Source organism: Papilio xuthus, unplaced genomic scaffold (genome assembly GCF_000836235.2).
Source record: "Papilio xuthus unplaced genomic scaffold, Pxut_1.1 DF829660.1, whole genome shotgun sequence".
NCBI classification, from domain to species: Eukaryota; Metazoa; Arthropoda; class Insecta; order Lepidoptera; family Papilionidae; genus Papilio; species Papilio xuthus.
The window spans coordinates 1,120,166-1,141,351 of NW_013528989.1; the positions used below are offsets into that span (position 1 = coordinate 1,120,166).

Sequence of the window (21,186 nt, forward strand, 5' to 3'; positions counted from 1 at the left end):
CGATGTTGATTAACTCTGTGATCGTCTTAATTGTTACAATTGTCATTTATAGCTGCACTATTTTAATGATAGTTTACACTATATGTATCTCTGTTACTCTTAAATGGAATGAAAGGGATAGCCTTATTTTAGTTATACAGTTGGAAATATAATGGAAACTTATAATAAATTTTTTATCTTATATATAAAATTCTCGTGTCACAATTTTCGTTGCCATACTCCTCCGAAACGGCTTGACCGATTCTCATGAAATTTTGTGAGCATTTTGAGTAGGTCTGAGAATCGGCCAACATCTATTTTTAATCCCGCGCGGACGGAGTCGCGGGCGACTGGTAGTAACTTATAAAGACAACGTGTTGTATCTCAAGTGACAATTGTTACCCTCCTTTTATTTTAGTATTATAATAAGCTAGCTGTCGCCCGTGACTCCCATTATGTCTTCTTCTAGAATACGTTCTACATCTGTGCCAAATTTCATAAAGATCCTTTGAGCCGCTCCGGCGATACCTACATACACCCATCCATGTAAACATACGCATTTATAATATTTGTAAGTTGACTGCTATTTATGTTTTTCTTTAATTCCGCGCGGACGGAGTCGCGGGCGACAGCTAGTAGAATATAATTTACATATGTAAAAATTAAAAGAAACAAGTTTTGTGTTGATATCGGCCTATACTTCTAGCAAATGCGACGTCCAATATTATACGAATATAATAATTTGATTTATTTGATCTAATTATTAATTTCTTCATCAAAATTTCAAAGAAATAGTACTTCCTGTTTACAAAAGATATAAATCTGTACAGAATATTTGTAGATCAAAATATTTTGCGTAGGTGTTTTTATACGTAATGGTGGAAAAACGTCGTGTCTTTGGACAGTTGACAAAATCATATCATTTGTAATTTACCAAGAGTTAATCTGCTATAAATAATATTAAATACATTTAATTACTTATCTTATTAACTTAACAGTGGTAGAGCCCGCTTTAACATCTCCGCACGAATCGGCCCGGTGAAATACCACGACCACACAGAAGACGTGAAGTGGAAGCAATTCCGCGTTTCGTCTGATGAGTGTGCGTCCCGGAGGCCTAATTTAGTCCTTTCCCACTCTTTTTCTTAAAAAGGAAGGATGGGAATTAGAAGTGGAATTACCGGATGAGAGGATGCATGGAAAGGGAAAATATTTTCTTTCTGCGCATCCTCTCCTCCGTCGATAAAAGGTAGGCAACGCATATGCAATTGCGTATGTCTGTGGGCAACGGTCACTTCGCTATTTCAGCGATTTCAGGTGGCCGTTCGCTCATTGCCACCTTATGATATAAAAAAAAATGTCCTATCGATTGCTGCCCATAGACATCCACAGATAGCCGACAGAGTAGGAGACGCACATAAAGAGAATATTTCACCTTTTCATCTTTCAAGAAAAGGATGGGAAGGGAAAAGGAATTAAAATTAATCCTCTGGAACGCACACTTAGAATTTATTTGACGTCACATAACATTTAACTTCAAACGATTTTTCATGTATCAAGTAAGAAAAAACCGTATTAAATTTAGCTCACATTACCATGAACACATTTTCAGAAACTTTCTAGAAATGAAAATGTCTTTTTTCTAAGTATGATTCGGATTTTATTTATTTAAGCAAACATCGTATACCGGACATTGGCACTGCTTTGTTATTCACGTTTATAGTTAGAGCTTTTCTCTTAATAAAAGTTTCATCTAGTCGACTGACAAGTACAATAATACTAAAATCAAACGCCGATATCGCTTAATTTCTTATAGTATACAATTCTTTGTCTTACTGAAGTAAGGTAAAGGTATACGTAAAGGTTTTCTTTAGTTAAAGTATGTATTTATATTATTTTTCCCATAGGATAGAAAGAGGAATACGTAATATAACTTTTAGGACCAATACCGTTGAATTTTTAAAGTAAAGCGCCTAAATTATTAAATATTTTTAACAAAGTTTGACCAAGATATTATTTTTTGTATAAATGCGTATAACAAATTCGCCTATCATCCTTTTATTTGAAATGAGAAAATTTTGGATGGATGGATGGATTTTAGTAATACGTTGTTCCAAAAATGGGCTCTATGAAATTTGGTATAGACGTAGAATGTATTCTGGAATAAGACATAGGCAACTTACTTAGTTTTTTTTTTACGAACAAAATGTAGTTGTCAAATAATTTTTACGAAATAAATTAATCGTTTATCGCGGACGTTTCCTAGAAGTGGGGTAGGGGTAAAGTCAATAGAGCTTGTTTTTTTTAATTAATTAATAGCCGAGTATTTGTTTGCCTTTTGTCAGAATTTTTTTTAACAAACATACAAAGTTTGTTACTAAATCAAGGTCTAAACCTAAGCGAACATTAAAAACATTGTAATATTTTATAATATTCTAGAAAGCTAACGGACCTACTTTGTAAATAAAAATAATTAATAAGACGATACTGACAGGCAACAAAATAAAAACTATTACAAACTACGATCGTAAAAACACGCTGCAATAAAACAAAATGGTGCGCTAATTATTTGACATAACCCACGACGATTTTACGAGTCGTAAAGTCGGCCAGTAGCCTGTTGTCTTAATACCAGACTTTGTAGTTTTATGACTACACGGCTGTGAGGACCAGTACAGTATCTATCTGTTTTCCTTTGAATAGATATTGCTTATTCTATTCAGAATAATCTTACCAATATTATAAATGCGAATGTTTGGATCTATTGTTAGAATGTATCTACAGAACGGCTGCAATTAGGCATACATATAGAACATAGTCTGAAAGAACACATAGGCTACTAAATAAGGTTTTTTTTACCCACGTGGACGGAGTCGCTGGCTACAGCTAGTCATCGAAAAAATCTGGTTAAGTCAGTGAAATATGCATTTTTAAAGTAATATTTATCTTTTCTGACTGTTTGATTTTGGAAAACAAAATGTTATGTATAAAGGTATGGTAACTGAGAGCCGTTTAAAGGGTTACTCTAGCTTAGTGTAGGTATCTTCAAGGGAAATCGTTAATGGACACTTAACCACTCTGAGTATAGGAGTCTAGTCATAATTTCAATATAAACATGTAACATTGTTACAAATATTTTCAAATGTTGTATTTATAACCACAGTTATTTCCGTCAAGCGTAGAAAATATTTATTCGAATACAATGTAACAATATATATTTATTTTGTTTAACACTAAAACATGTAGTTGAGTATAAACAGAACGCAACGAATTCCCTCCAGAAATATCATTCACGGGCTATTAACATACGAAACGGATACAATATCATTAAATTATCGAATTTTTAACACTTTTATAAATTAAATACAAACAAGAAAGGATTCAATTTCCGATTTACATACATGTAACCGACGTACTTACGATGAAGGAAAACATATTGACGCTACCTGCACATATCTACGAAGAAATTCAAAGTTACGTGTGAAATTAACCCTCACTTGACTAGTGTCTTGGTGGTGAAGTAAACCCGCAATTGGTCAACCTACTCTAAGTTAGGGATGAGATACCATAGTCAGTTGACTATGGTAGGCTCCGAGCCCCTCAGTAGGGACGTATAGTGCTCACGATGTATAAAAAAGGATAAGAGTGGGTAAAGAATAAAAATTTAGATATTGGGAAAGTAAACAAAATTGAAGTAGAATTTGGCAGATGCATTAGATTAAACGGTAATTACATCCACATGATGCCTTCTCCATGGTCTTGGTGTCCAAACGAAGGAACTATTCGTGCAGCTATTACGGACGTCCTTAAATAGGAAAGCGATTGTCTTTTATCGAATAGTAGTCATCTGTTGTTTACAAGATAGAGATAAATAGACAATTTGCGTTAAAATAATATTAGATAGACGTCAAAAGTTTATTATATTAAGATAGAGGATCTAATATAACTGTTGCTATGTGTCAGACCCTACTCACAATGTTTTAACCTCATACTCGGAAGGTTAATATAGTTATTCAACAAAACGTTTAGTGGCAAAGCGTTTCTTTTAGTTGCAATCTATTGTTCGATCTTACTTGAATTGGTTTTATTATATTTTTTTTTAGAATGTCTTAACACAAAATGGTAGCAATCATGTGGAGTATTGGAACTTAATTTTCCACATCAATGGCTCCATCTCTCTCTCTGCCTAGCTTGCATACCACAAGGTGGTAGGGTCAGCTTTCCCAATCCGTCTCTTCCACTTCGCTCTGTCCATGACATCTTCTTCTGAAACTTGGCACACACTCATGTCTTTTGACATAAATGACTCCGTCTATTGGTGAAATTGATTTTAGTATATTTACAATTTAAAAATATTTTTTTTAATTGGTTAATAAATTTCTAGAAATTTCTAGAATCTAGAAAGCGCTTCCTCTTATCTCCCTCTCCTTTTCCGACCTACGTAGAGTTGGTGCATCAGGTTCTCGTCTTCCAGGTCTACCTATCGTCCATCGTCTCATCTTCACATTATTCTTGATCATGTTACCTATAGGCAGTCCATCTATCTCTTCCTAGGACCACTAAAGGTGTACCCTTCCACATTCATAATTAAAGTTCTTCGTGTCACATGATATTCTTCTCTTTTCAAGACCTTTCTTTGGTGAAACATTTTAAAACTATATAAGTAGTTTCCTCTTTATAATATAACTTTGAAATAAAATATTTATAAATCCTTTATGTTTATTTATTTTCAAAATGTAGGGCAACTCTCTGAATAGATTGTATGAGATCTGTATCGACGTTATTTCATATCGATAAGACCTGCCATCTGTTACATCGCGCGAATGGATTCCTTTAAGCACGGTATATCGTGCCAAAAATATTACAAGAACAAGTTACGAACATTTCTGATATATTAAGGTTTAGAGGTGTTTATCTGTTCTTATAAACGTTGCTAATATATTCCGGTGTTTGGAAATAACTTGGAAACTTTGTTATGCGTTTTGTATGAAACAGAGGTTTAATAAATCAATAATAGAGAGGACATTAGAAACATTTTACCCAGAATTATCTTACTAAATATTAAAGATATGTAAATAAGTGTTTGAAGGACAGATCAACGGATCTCGATGAAATTTGAGAAAGAGGGAGAACATACTCTGGAAAACACATAGGCTACTAATAAAGTTTTATTTTAATTTCACGCGAATGGAGTAGCGTGGGACTACTAGTATAATCATAATTGTCCGTAGCAAATGCCACATTTCATGTGTTCATCTCCAACTGTACTTCGGACAATTTTGAATTTACGGTAATTATAAGTAAAGGATAAGGGATAGGTCCTATTTGTGTGCCCTGGGGTACACCTATCTTCATTGAAAAATTACTTGAGAATAACTATGAAAATCTTCTAAACAACCTTCAAATTTAATAGAATTGTTGCAATTTATCGTATATGTCTTAAATTGTCAGAATTCTGACATTCTATCTCTCTGATATTGCATATCGTCTTATGCAAATGCGTTAGTAACGTCGACGCTTGAAAAATTTTGCTTCGTCCCATTGCCTCTTGTGTATCGAGGTCGCTCATTTGAATTTAAAACGACAGAAATGTATATAAAATATGTCAAATGATAATATCAAGTTGTGGGTCAAGTAGGGCAGTAAATAAAATATATGATACAAAGATTTGACGATTCCTAGAACTTCTTGATAATTGAATCCAGCGTAGAGATGGAAAGTTATAAATTACGATGTTTTTTTTTTGGAAATTAAGAATAAATGAAGCACTAAATCATATTTTTTGATCCAGTAAGTAATATCAGCTCAAATTACAATAATAATTACGAATTCAAAAGCCAATCAATTAAAGACATCAAAAAAGTAACGCGATAAGAAAAAACAAGGGAAGTGTTGTTTTATAGACGTCAACTTCTTAACTATATTGTTAAAGTGATACATGGTAAGGAATTAAACACGTCAATTACACGTCATAGTCCTTAAAAATATCACAACACTAACGAACGTGCAGACGCCATCTTGACTGTCACACACAAAAGTGTTTAAGGCCAAAAGTATTACTATTCGAAAGTGTATGCAGTGAAAGAAATAAAGATTACATGCGAAACAAGTGTAATATAATTAGTGGAAGGTCGTTACGAAGACGGCGTGCATCCGCCATCTTGTGTATCAGTGTCAACGTTTTGGCGGGAAAACGGCACGTTGTCGCACGGGCTGTGCGCCGAGTGCGCGCGGCGGGCGGGTCGCGCGCGCATTGGGTTCGCGCGCGACCTCGAGACATGTCCTGAGAGGGTCATGGAGACGATCTCCGAGGATGCCGAGGCGGAATTGGAACTTGGTAATTATTGTTGCTTTTAGAAGTCATGGAGTTACAAATTAATAAAAATGGGGTCTATGCACCTTCAACCCTGATGCAGACATTCTCTCGCAGACAAAATTTCTCCCAATCTGCGAATTTTCAATACGATAAAGAGGCTACGGTTTGTATGTTGAATAGAGAGCGACGTTGGTGACCAAAGGTGCAAGCCTATGTCTTTTGTTTTTAAGAGCTCAAGTATGCATAAACAATTTTTTCCACTGTAAAATTAGAACATTTTCAAATGGATCTGAAGATATACCTCCTGTCTTGCACATGTGCTGTGAAAGTACAGGCATGTTTGATATACATATAGTGATTTATGAAATACGAATTCACATATAAATATTATGATGTGTTTTTTTAAGTCTTATTCAACAATCTCGTATGTTTACCAAACGGTAAATCATTAAAATTCTTTGTTTACAAATATTTTCCCATCAGTTGAGTCGATCCATTTACCTAATCAGACTGCCTGTTTTATGTTTCTTTATTGATTAATTTGCTCTTAAAATTAAGTCGTTTTATTGGGTAAAAGAACCCAGCGCAAATGGTATTCCAAAAATTCGACATTGCTGGAGCACAAAAATTTCAAACCTTTAATAAAAATAATTTTTTATTTATTAGTTTAGTATTCGATGCATTAAAATGTTCCATATGACAATCAAATGTCAATAAAAATTCGTTTGGCCGAAATACAGTGCACAAAATAATTGAATTAAAAATAAACATGTCCATCATCATAGATGTTTGCTTTGGAAATAGATGTTGAATATAATTTTAAAAATATAAAGTTCATTGACCCGTTACAGAGGTGTCCAGTGTCCAAACATTGCAGCTGGAAGCGCGCTAATGCATTACACAAGTGGTACATTCGAGACTAAAAGTTTTATGTGACATTAAAAAAAATGTAGTAAACATTTAAACTTTTCTATCGTCTGACTTCTAACGGAGAATTCAAAAGTAGATTGAAATCAATACTTGTCGAGAGGGCTCTGTATACATACGAAGAATTTTTTCAATGATTTTTTTTGTAAATCGCTCTTTGACCTGTAATTTAAACATTACCAATAAATAAATAAAAAAAAGAAGACAGTCTACCGTGAATTTTGTCTGTCGGAAAATTATCTTAAAACTTTCTATAAAAAAAAACTAACATAAATTGTCCATTACATTTGACACTTCCTTGACACCTTGACACTTCCTTTCTTCAACTTGAGCCTTTTATTTCTGCGCATGTATACTTTTAAGTTTTAGCAAATTAAAAATTAACTAATAAACCTTATTTATAATTTGTATTGTAGTTAATAAGAAAATTGTTATAAAGTACTAAAAGATTAAATCGATTTTCAATAGAATTTTCATCGTAGAACTCTTGTATAATCGGATCAATTTTGTTGGCTATTATAACGATGTTAGTAACAATTTTAATCCTCGCCAACGCTCAATTCCATTGAAACTCTCAAATTAGACTCGTTCAGTTTTATTTTTATTTTTAAATCTGTATCTGTTTTGACTGTGTGCAGTGGCCAATAATATTGTTAACAAGCTTCTTATCTTTTATCAAATATCATTTAATTATTATTGGGTTGTCTCATTTGGCCAATTGATCGGAAAGCCGATTGGGTTAACGTGAAATGCCTAAAGTTTACAATTTAGTAAGAAAGTAAAAAGATTTTTATATTAATAATAGTAATTATATTCATTTTTCTTCTCATTTGGTGTCACTTATACGTAAGAATTTTTTTTGTTTATAAACATAAACCAACTAGTTATTAAACCTAACAACTATTATTTAAACCAATGTTTGCAATGTGAAATTCATTATAAACAATTTCCAACTCCGATTCTGTAACCAAAATGGTTTTAAATTACATCTTAACTCTGAAAAGGTTAAAAGGCACCCATGGGGGTTTAAGGCAAAAGGTTTAACGTTGGCTTTTGAAGCTACGTAACAACATAATACTCTGTTGCCTTCGTTATAAAGTTTTAATGGTTGACTTACAGAAACAAAGCTTTTATAGAGTCAAAAGTTGGACATGACAAGCGTTTTAAACTGCGGTACTGTTTGATTATTTGCTTTAAATTAATCAAACCGATGCCGAAACACTCTTATTCAATAATTACGTATTCATTTATTAATCTTATTCATAATATATTCATTTCATATATAAAATAAAAAATTATAGAAAATATATTATTATATTAAAAATAGAGCACCACCGGCTGCGGTGCCCCATGACTCAAACAAGCAGGGGTCAGGGCTGCAGAGACAGGAACCTTCTCACGATGCGTGCGGTTTCTAGGATAACTGACTTTTGTATCGGGCCCTTAATCCAATATATTGTTATCTCGCTCTATAAAATAAAATTAGATTTTTTTTGTTATGATACTAAAGTTTATAATTAATTCTGTGCTATGTTTTAAAATAAAAATTTTAATACGTTCCTTAACAGTTTAAGCAATTTTAGCAAGTAGTTATTTAGATTAATGAGGCTAAAAAATTACCTTTAAAATATCTCCTTATATCAACAGTTAAACGGGAAAAATCTTATTTTATTTCATACTTTCTTTCAAAACTAAATACTTATGTACTAAGTACATAAGACAATTTATCTTCCCCGCTCGGAGCGACAGCCAAGTGGCATTAATAAATATTTCTGTTACAAAACCATTTCCCGCGCGACTGTCTTTATGTAAGGCTTAATGGAATCGAGATAATGTGGTCGAACCGCGATTGACTGATATACTTTTGTATCGATTTTTTATTTTTGATTTTATAAATATAGATTTTACAACTTACAAATATATAATTCACTAACTTATGCCACGCGCGTGGAATTTAAAAATAATTACTTGCCTATGTTTTCTTCCAGGCTATGTTCTACATCTATGCCAAATTTCAGCGATATCCATGCAGCTATTCTGGAAATACCCTCAAACAAACATCCATCCACCCATCCATCCATACATCTAAACATTCGCATTATAATATTAGTAAGATAAGATAAAAAAGGTAAAAAGTACATTTGAAAAACAACGCTCGCGAAAACCCTTAAACATATTAAAGAGGTAAGTAACGGCCATTTTTCGCGTCGCAAAGAAAGCTGTTATACTAAATGTAGCGGCCTCTACCTTTAATACCAACCAAGAGAAAATATTACCATAGGATTTACAACGTAGAGATAAATAAGTTTTACTTTACTTATTAAATAATATTTATTTATATTTAGCTATAACAAATATATTTATATAAACGAAGACAGGCTTATGTTAATCTTAGTTACAAAACAAGAAGTAACTAAACATTTAAATAATAAAAATAGGTTTCCAAATACCTAACGAAAACATGTAGCTATCTCTATATATTTAAAGAAAATGAACAGGATGACAATTTTTTTTTCTGATTTCCATATTGAAAATAATTTGCGTCACATTAATAGTTGTCATCATCGTCAGCTCACTATAAGTACCCACTGTGGAGCTCGGAGTCTACCCTAAGTTAGGGGTGATGAGGCCATAGTCAATCACGCTGGCCCAGTGCGGGTTGAATTCACACATATCTTTGAATTTCTTCTCAGATAAGTGCAGCATCACGATGTTTTCCTTCACCGTAAGAACGTCGGTTAAATGTATATATTTAAATCGGAAATCGAAAAACACATGGCGAGATTCGAACCAAGGACCTGCAAATTGCAAGTCAAGTGGTTAACCCCTAAGCCACCGACGCTCTTAAACCATATTGTTTCCGTAAGTTTCCACGGATGAAACGCCTGCCTAAAATATATTGTTATCTCTGACTATTTAAAGAAAATAAGCAGGATGACAAACTATCTTTATTTTGATTTTTCCATATTGAAAACAATTTGCGTCATATTGAGTTTTTTTTTAAATCTTGAACACATTGCCATGGTACTGTTTATATAATATTTATTTATAATGTCTGTCTGTTTAGACACGCACGTTCAACTAATATGATCCAACAAAATAAACAATAGTTTTAACACATATTGAAATTATTCAAGAACTTAGAAGGAATTTAATTATATTTCGTAGCACTGTATTGGACAAACTCGAGGTTATTGACATGTATTATTTTAGTGCTCATATTGATACCATATTAACATTTTTAATTTATGAGATAAGTAGCTGTCACCCGCTACCACGACCGCGCGATTTTTTTCTAAAAATCCCTTGCTCCTTTGATTATGTTTAGGTCAACGGGCTGGAACATTTCGCTATTTTGGCGAATCTATTTCTCTGCAAACCACCTTACAACTTTAAAAGATATTGCCCATTCTAGCTATATCCATTTAAGTCTTTAGTTTTTAATAACAAAGTTAGTGCCCACATGAGATATGAAAAAAGCTCCTTTAACAAAACTCGCCTCCGAAAACTAATATCAATTTATCATGCGTGTAATACGTAAGGAGGAGGTAAGAAGGAGGTAAGGAGGAGGTAAGGGGTAGGAGGTGTTTGATATAAAACAGCCGAGTAGCAAGACATTATTATGATAACGTGTAACCCGAAGTAGTGTAAAAATTATTTGAGATAAAAAAATGCAATAGTTAAATGTCTTTACAACCGTAATAAATATTTATTGTGACGTAAACAATATCCAATTAAGAAGAGGAAAGAAGATAAATCTATATTTTTTTCCAAAAAGAAAAACGTTATAAATTTTTAATGTTCAAACTAAACATATTATAAACACATTGAACTATATTCAAATCAATTTGAAATTTACCTTTCCTGTCGTCCAGTTGAGTAAAGCGTAGGAGACAAATTATCGTTATCTCTGTCATTATCTTTGGTAAAATATAGATAGCAATATGTTTTAAACGGACCTTTTGAACTCAGAAACGGTGAGAGTAACATGCTACTATTTTTTTTTAGTCAATATTCTTTAAATATTTCATCCAACCTTCATGGTATGTATATAACGTTGCAGCCACAACGCCTGATACATCAGTGGAGTGGGAAGATTGATTCTCTTTAAAGTACTTTCCATATAAAACGAAACCGGAGTAAAGACCTTTCTAGATAGCTTCTTTTAAATAGAATAAGATGTCGAACGTTAATATTACATAATAAATAAACTCGTTAATAATATTTGCGCAGAACAAGAGTCTGTATTAAGTATTACCACAGTTCAATTAAATGTAGAATAATATGAGTTTAATTATATACGCCGTAGAGGTCTACGCCGTAGATAATTAAACCCATCAGCCGTAGAGGTCTACGGCGTAGAACATTAAATTTCGTAGGTTCTACATAAACTTATTAATATTATTTTTCTGAACCGTAGGTCTCCACTACATATACAAGGACAAAATATATTTTTGTCTCTGTTTTTCAATGATAATTAGAGAGTGAAAACGATATGTTTTTGTACAGTTGTTTCGACACTGAAAACTAACTATTAATTTTTCGATATAAAGTCGTTTAAATGATCTGAATCCTTAAACAGTCTAAGACCTTTTATTATTTATTATTTTAAAAGTATTTATACGTTAAATATTAGTCGATGGCGTCTAAAATGAATGGATTGATATCGACTTTGCTTTTACGGTTCGCAAGTAAACGGAAGACAGCTTACCCGATAAGTCTGGAAAAGATCGGATAAAGTGACTGAATAAGATTGATTCTTTATTATATAGCAGCTACAGAATCATATGAATTTCAACTCTATCACTATGTGAATAGAAACAAAAATTGACTGTTCGATTATGTAGAGATGTTCTTCGGTTTAATTGTGTACTATTAATAAATCTTCAACCTTAAGATAATCACAATTATAGCTTTACAATATTGTAGAATACATCGTTATTAAGGGTGTTTCCAAATAAAAAAAAATTATAAACAATTTAATAGTAGGCACAAATCATTGAAAAAGTGATAAAATAGTACAAAAACGAGTATTATATACCACTTTAAAAAAATCCAGACCTATTCTAATCCTCTTTCAATATATTTATCTCGCACAAATATTTACATGCACATATATTTAAGCTATTTTAATTGTAAACTACTTTTGTTGACTAAGGCTCGTCACCCCTAACATAATGTAGGCTCTCAAGTCTCAGTGGGGAGATATGATCTGACGACGATGGGTTTATTACATTTTTGTACATCGTAGAGCCGTCGGCCATTAATCAGGCCAGTATTCGTTTATTGGACACTTAAAATGCCGTATCATGGTGATATAACACGAACGACCTCAGAATAACTCCCCGCCCTTCATATCCCACTTTATTAATCTAACAATAGACCCTTTGTTTCCTCATTAAAATTATAATTTTAATACGATACTAAAAACGAGCGTGAATAGCTAAAGCAATAATTGATTTCAAACCATTTTTCAATATCTGGCAATAAACTACGAGTATAACAAAAAATAAATAAACAAAAACATCTAAAAAACTTGCCTTTAAAAAGTTACTTTTCTCGTAATATTTTTTTAATTACATTTTTGATCGATTTAGTTTCAAGTTTGATTGAAATTGAACTAATCCAAAGAACGCAAAATATCTAAAAATATGAAGTATAGAAGGCAATAAAATAATTTTTGTATCTCCATTTTATATATTAGTTCGATCTGGAAGGCGAAAACCCATTCTAAGTGAGATTGGGATAAAGATTGGTACAAATATCAACATGGTACAGTCGCAGTAAAAATTGTTGCACATTAAAAAACGCACATGCAGTACATGCTCTATCGATTCAATCTGCAGGGTTCCGAGCGAAGCCACCAAACGCCAATGGCTTCCAATGTACTTGACCTGGAAACTCAAGTACCGCCCTACGCTATATTAAAAGTGCTTCATTTTAACAACATCAAGCATTTCACGATACGTTACAAATACTTAAACAATGATCTTAAATGAGAACAAAAAAATGTAGATTGCGTACATAACTAAAATAAAAAAAAACTAAAAGGAGTTATGACTTGTTTTTTGAACAAGCTTTTAACAGAGGAAATTATATAGGATTGGTACTTAAATAAAATGTAAACACTTTTGTTTTTGACTGTCATAATAGTAAAATGATAGGACAAAGATGTTCTGACAAATTTATAATTTTATAACATTTTTTAATTACTATGCATATAAGTTTTATAAATTAAAAGGAAATTTTTCTTTGAATTTTTAAATATCTTTGTCTATCTGTATTATGGTTATTTCAGTTAAGCTCTGCTAAGCGTTTGATACAATTTATAAAAAAATATAACTGCACTTTTTGTTTAAAAACCCTATAAATTTCACTCATCTTTTTAGCTTACCCAAAGACAGTTTTCTCGGTAAATCATATTCCATAGATTTCGTGGCCTCGGCTTACAACTAGGGTTGCCACTTTTGGGAGTGTATTGTGCATATTCGGACTGTAGCTTGCAGGATTATAATTGGATGTGAAAGAGGATATGGCTAATAGAAATGTATGGAAGAGAAGTACACACTGTGCTTACATTACGTAAGGAAAAGGGCAGAAAGAGGAAGATCATCATCATCAGGTCAATATACGTTCCCAGTAAAGGGCTCGGAGCCTATCTTAAGTTAGGAGTGACTAAACCATAGTCAACCACGCTGGCTTACGTTTATTGAAAGTTGACAACCCTAGTTACAACAGTGAAATGCCTATTGTATTTGTTCGTACATCGTCCCAACAAACGGGTCAAGTGTGCGGCCTTCAGATGTGTTTGGCCCGTTTCGAATTGATTCACAAACTATATATTGTGTTTTCGTTATTTCTGAAGCATGTCGTATTCTATATACTATGTGTGCTTCAATGTATGCTAGACAATTTTACATTGACTAATATCTTTTCAATAGAATTTAGACCATGTAATTTAAACATAAGAGTAGAGGAACGTAATTTTTCACACATTGCGACAATTTTGTTATTTAAATAATTCAGTATTTTTTTGGGAAATTATACTAACAGGTACTGAAATAACAAAAAAAAAATTGTTTCTTTGAATATTTCTTTAGTGTTAATATTATAATATTATAAATGCGAAAGTTTGAATGTATGGATGTTTTTAAAGGGTATCTTCATAACGGATCTCGATGAAATTTGACATATTTGTAGAATATAGCCTGGGAGAACACATAAGCTATTAATGTCGTTTTTTTTTATTTCGCGCAGACGGAGTTTTGAATAGCTAGTATTACTATTTGATTTTTTTGTAAAGTTTAGTTGTTTATTCAGAATAGAGTACATTAGTTATTGTATTTGCTTTAGCTACAATAAACTTCGTTCTTATAAAAAATTTATAAAAAAAAAACAAGTGAACAGTCGTGTCTGTGAGCCAATTTGTCTGCGAAAGTCGGCAAGGAAATGTGATTTGTCGATGAGGATAATGCTATTTGCCGCGCGGAAAAACTTTTTCCTTGTTTCTAGTACCTTATTTATAAAAGGTCTATGGTTTTGACTTAGTCGTGTTGTTTATCAATATTTTTTTTTGTTTACAGCATTGTATAATGTCTTTTAATCTTACTAATATTATAAATGTGAATGTTTAGATGAATCGATGTGTGGATGTTAGAAGATATCTCAAGAACGACTGCATGGATATTGCTAAAATTTATCAGAGTCGTAGAACATAGTCTGGAACACATAGGCAACTAATTATTTTTTTTTAATTCCGACGCATTGGCAGCTATTAAATAAATAAACTGTTAATCTAATCCAAATTGTAATTTTAGTTTGCATCAATACTAATTTAGGATTTGAAATCGGTCAAATAACTTTATAAGCCGCTATAGAATTTTTATTAAGCGAAATGTTGATATTATTTAAATAATATTCACACAAATAAATATAAAATTTAAAACTAAAAATATAATAAAAAATGTGTCTAAAAATCCTTCATTATCTCAGAAAATTCTTTGCTTTTACCCCAACGTTCTTTAAATCCCAGTTCTCAAAGTCATCACAATGCTTACGATTTAATTTCCATACAGTTCTATTTGAGTTACCAGATCGATTCAGTCCCGGATTATCATGAAAGCTCTTGTCTGAGATCTCCAGCCACTTTTTATTGGCCTATAAAAGTACCCTCATTGCCCTCCGCTGTATTAATTGGATCTCAAGTAAGAATCGCCTCAGAATAATGCAGATTTATTGTAACAACGCCATCTATCGCAGAGTAGAGTATATCATTTATGAGTTGTTTGGTTGTTTGGATTATTTTGATAGTAAAAAATAAAAAGTAAAAATTAAAAAAAAGTTACTTTACTGACCTTTGAAATATAATATAAAACGTTTCTATCTACAGATAAAATCCGCAAGAAGTATGCATCGCTCGGAGACAGTATCGTCGTGGTCAAACTGGAGCGGTCCCCGAAAGCTGGTCTCGGTCTCAGCTTGGCGGGACACCGGGACCGCAGTCGCATGGCGGTCTTCATCTGCGGTCTTCATCCCGCGGGATCTGCAGCCAAATCCTCACCACCCATCAAAGTCGGCGATGAAATCTTGGAGGTATATACTCGTATTTAATGCGGGCTTTCACTGTCGAAACATTGTCACAAAGTATTGCTATCCCGTTTATTCTTTTTGGAAAAAATGAAAGATATGTATGTACATATATGTTTTAATACAAATGTTTCGGTCGTGAAGTTGTACAGAAAACAAAAAAAACATTTGTAACTTAATTTTAAATACATGGATAACATCGTTTAGATTATGTTACTCTAACCGTGGACTTCTGAGACCAAAAACTCTGTACAAAACATATCGTCATTCCTGTCTTACATCTTTGCCTAAACATATATATAAATGTATTTTAAACGGTAAATCCGGTCTTAGAAACTCACTGTAATTGTCCGCCGCTAGTCAGATATATGCAAAAAAGATAAGCTAACTCCAATGACACTAACCTTGTCAACTCCGAATACGAATTGGATTTCATCTCCCAAAATCGATCACCTCTGAGCTAGATGACGTCACAATAAGGCATACATCTTGTAGAAGCGTAATAGTTGTTAGTCAAGAAGGAAGAGTAAAGATTCCTTAGGAATAGTCTATAATAATTCATCCTCTTAAAACATCAAACTTTCTGACGCCCAAAGGTTTAGTCAGCTATTAAACTTCACACTAATTTACTGTTCCTTACACCAGTTTATTCAAGGAGACCATTTTATGTCTATTGCTGTTGTTTTGACGGGAACATAATTCTAAGCTCACATAAGCGCTACTTATATTGGCCGGACTCCAAGCGTAAGCAATGCGCTGGATGAAATAACTCTATTCCTAGAAATGCATTGTTTGTTTTTAGGCTTAGTTAAATAGGTTAACGTCGTCTCGTAAGTACTAAATAACGGATCGGAATACTATGTTATTCCATACATACTACTGTGATCATCATCATCAGCTCACTATATGTCTTTTTTTATATCATAAGGTGGCACACGAGCGAGCGGTCACCTGAAATCGCTGATATAGCGAAGTGATCGTTGCCCATATACATACGCAAATGCATATGCGTTGCCTACCTTTAATCGACGGATAATGGGATGCACAGAAAAAAAAATATATTCCCTTTCCATGCATTCTCTCATCCGAAAAGTCCACTTCTACTTTCCATCCTTTCCTTATAAGAAAAAAGGTGGAAGGGAAAGAGGACTAAATTAAGCCTCCGGGACACACACTCATCAGACGAAACGCGGAATTGCTTCTACTTCACGCCTGAAGTGGAAGCAATTCCGCGTCCCCACCGAGGGGCTCGGAGCTTGCCCTAAGTTAGGGGTGATTAGGCCATAGTCAACCACGCTGTCCCAGTGAGGGTTGACTTCACACTTATCTTTGAATTTCTTCACAGATATGTGCAGGTTACATCACGATGTTTTCCTTCACCGTAAATATACATACATGTGTAAAACGATAATCGAAAAACACATTGGTACATGGCGGTATTTGAACCCAGGACTTGCAGATTACAAGTGGTTAACCCCTGAGCCACCAACTCTCTATATGTTATTCCTAGTCCAAATTAAACCACATTTAGGTATAACATAATTAGTTTTTTTTTATTAATATTTGTGATAATGATGTGGTGATGTAATCAAAAGATGGTACGCGCTTAGTTATCGCTTGTTATTTTTGAAAATCCTTAAAGAGCTAAGAATCTAATAGATATGCCGTCTACAAATTACGTTGAAGAACTGCCAACACGAAGAGCTCATAATATACTAGAAGCGAACAAATTATATTTACCGTATAATTTATTACACCTATAATTACTTCGTCAATCAATGCGGTCAGCTCTAGAATTTTGGAATGCTTCCAACTTACTGATGTATAAATGTATAAATGCATAGATGAGTGAATGAACGAGTATAACGACCGAATGAATGACCGATCTCCATTGTCCGGTCTTTCAAGAGGAAAGTTTCGTTCTTATGAATGAATCATATAAATCAAACTGATACTCTCGACTTTATTCGACCTTTAGGTCAATACTCAATGTTATACTTTGACTAAAGAGGTACGGACTATGCAAAAAGTCTACATTGTACTAAATAAATTCTGCCACTTTACGTGAGACGTGAGGTAAAAATGTCAATCTCTCAAGTACATACATGCCGACATTTACGTCATTATCAAAATATTACAAACTTAGCAATAACAAACAAGAGTATTATAAAAATATTGTTCGATATTATGTAACAGAGGGGAATGTGCACTTGTTAGATCCTGTCATTTAATAGTGAAAGATTGAGAAACGTAAAGCAAATATTTTCAGTTCATAAAAATATAATATCATTTTCGAAGGCAATTTTAATGATATATCTTGTCTGCCATAAATATTCTATAATAAAGACTTGAGACGAATAAATCACTCGCGTTGAACTTGTACGTAGGTTTAATCCTCTGAAGGTTGAAAATAATTAGTTATTTTTGTACCATAAGAACCTACTAATAGGGAATATTTTATTTTTAGATTTTAAGACAGGTTAACAAACAGATATTTAAAAAATCTATTTACACAATGCAAAATACATAATACTAAAAAAGAATAGATACAATACATAAAGATGCAAAGAATACAAAGTATAAAAAAGTATAAAATTGAAATGTATACAATGCAAAATACGACAAAATGCGAATACATTTTCCAATTAAAATAATAAAATGGAGATCGCTGGATTATTCCTAAGTACAATAAAAACAAAAGTAGACAAAAATAATCATAATGAAAAAAAATAAAATTTGGATTACGATTTACAAATTAAACATGGATAGTCTATATCAGTGGTACCCAAACTTATTTTGTCTACTGCCCACTTTGAGAATAAATATTTTTTTAGCGCCCCCATATTTTCACATATTTAAAAAACACTAAACTTCAAATTAAATTAATTAATTGTTGTGACCTATATATGAATATTAACGGAGAATTCTAAACGAAACTTTTACTATAACCCGCAACTTGAAATCTGCAGTGCCCACGAGGGAGCGTTATCTCCCACTTTGGGAAAGACTGCTCTATATTGAACATAGTCTTACCAAGAGGGGTGTAAATTGTACAATAATGTAAGCCTATTGTTTCCCATGCTAATATCACTAAGAGCTACGTTCCGACACTTAATGTAAACAAGGTTACGATTCATCAAACGAGCAAGCAGCCACATGAATTCCCCGAAATGGCGAAGCGACGGTTGCTCATAAACATCCTCAATTGCAGATGCATTACAGCCCTTAAATCGATGGCTAAAGAGACGCATAGAAAGAGAATATTTTCCCTTACTATGCATCCCTTCCTCCATCAAAACCATTTCTCCATACCATCCTTATAAAAAAGGTCGGAGGAGAGAGAGGACTAAAGACCTGAGGAACGCACACTCACCAGATAAAAAGCGGAATCAATTCCACTTGACGCCTGCCCATTCTTGCAACTGATGATGCTCTACCACTGTTAAAATGTAAATCTATTAATTGTATACTCTACTAGAGTGTATATAATATGTATACACACAAGTAGTAGTACTGTATTTTATGTACAAAATGTATACATGGTAGTAATACACAGACGGTCAATTATTTGTGCATTTGAATAGATTAGCAGCTGATCTCTCTAGCCGTCTCGTATCTACACGCGTTTTGGATACACGCCAATTGAATTAGATAGTGGTCAATTTATGAGCGGAGCGGAAAGTGGAAGTTTTTAGAAAGCATAAACATATTTATCAGATGTGCTGTTATCACGGATACGTTCTTATTATACCTAGCATTATTTTTAGTAGTTTCCGTGTATTACACTTAGTTAAATAGTTCTGTGTTTCCATTGAAAAAAACTTCCTTATATAACAACTGCCCAACTGCCTCTCCTTTAGTATAATAAATAATTTAGTACAAAAATAACAAGGCTTTAGGCAAATATTAGTATTAAAATATTAGCGTAGCTTATACAATGCCCTATATCTCATCGTACCGCACAAAATCTTGCAACCAAAGCCAGACTATTCTTGTTTAACGTCCATTCTGATTGAAACATAACTCTCTGTTCACAATTTATCCTGTTACTGCATTTGATCACTTCTAGAGACCAATTACCCTAAAAAAACCTTGTTTTATTTCTAGTATTCTTCTTTGCTCTATTTTGAAATATGTCGTTCGATTCGTGTTCTTATATGTTATATGGGTACTGGACTTTTTAGAGAACGCAAAATCCCTTATTATTTTCTCGTTATATGTTTTTTGTTAGTAATTTTCCTCCGGCACTAACCTACGTGAGATCGTCTTATTGCTATCTTCGTAAGGCTAAGAATACGCGGAGTGAGTTTCACCCGCCTCCGATGCGTTTGCAGGCGATCGCAACTGCGACGGCTGCGTAACTGTTGACATAACCGGCCTCTTGAGTTTAAAAAAAATCGCAATTTCACCAAATCGCTTCGTAAGTTCTTAGCCTAAGGGATTTGTAACCGCTAACACTGCAGACTCTACCACTGTTAACCTTTTGCCCCTTCTATATACTATATGATATGTTTAATTTACAGGTGAACGGCATAGTACTACACGGCAGATGTCATCTCAACGCATCCGCCATCATCAAAGGATTAGTTGGACCTGTCTTCAAGATCATCCTTCTAAGGTAATTATATCTCATTTCAAATATCTAATTTTATACCAACGAGAAGACAGAGGTCAAGTGGAAATAATTCCACGTTTCGTCTGATGAGTGGGGCTGCCGATCTAATTTTAGTCCTCTTCCCCATTCCATCTTTTTCTTAAGGAAAAGATGGGAAGGGAAAGTGACTTTGGCCGAGTGAGGAAGCATAGGTAGGGGAAGTATCCTGTATCTGTCCACTCCTCGATGTATTAAAGGTAATAGGCATTTGCAAATGCAGATGTCTATAGGTCACTTCGCAATTTTGGCATATTTCAATTGCTTGATCTGTTTTTCAACTTGTACTAAAAAAGTAACATCACATTCCATTCATAGCGACATTACCACAAATAATATTTTCACATCATTTATCTACGATAACCCAACAAACTTTCTATCACAAAGAACTTTATGATGTCTACATAAATAAACTCTACCAGTCTTAATCTAGGGGTCATTGAACCTTGCAAAAAATCCGCTAGCCTCACAAAAATTCGTCTGTTATATATCTTACTTTATAGTTTTGTTTACAACTTACATCATAGTAAGATAAAACAATGTATATAACTAAATGTATATAAAATAGAACCACAAAACAAATTTACATAACCATGGGTTATTAAAACACGCATACAAAGTTATATGATTCGAGGTTCAGGCTAAGCGCCATCTGCGCTCGGCCACCTCAAGCCCGGTGAAGCTGTAAATGCCTCCTCAAGGCAAACAGTGACTACTCAGTCACAAA

The 21,186-nt window shown here is 33.3% G+C and overlaps 1 protein-coding gene across 2 annotated transcripts in view; it reads left to right on the forward strand.

Moving 5' to 3' along the window:
* The window catches only part of LOC106115966 (uncharacterized), an 88,362-nt gene that overhangs the window by 53,153 nt on the left and 14,023 nt on the right, over positions 1-21,186 (forward strand). For both annotated transcript variants that reach the window (XM_013309648.1, XM_013309657.1), the window contains exons 25-26: positions 15,612-15,814; positions 20,332-20,426. In XM_013309648.1, coding sequence (XP_013165102.1) covers positions 15,612-15,814; positions 20,332-20,426 — 298 coding nt within the window. The remainder of the gene's footprint in view (positions 1-15,611; positions 15,815-20,331; positions 20,427-21,186) is intronic.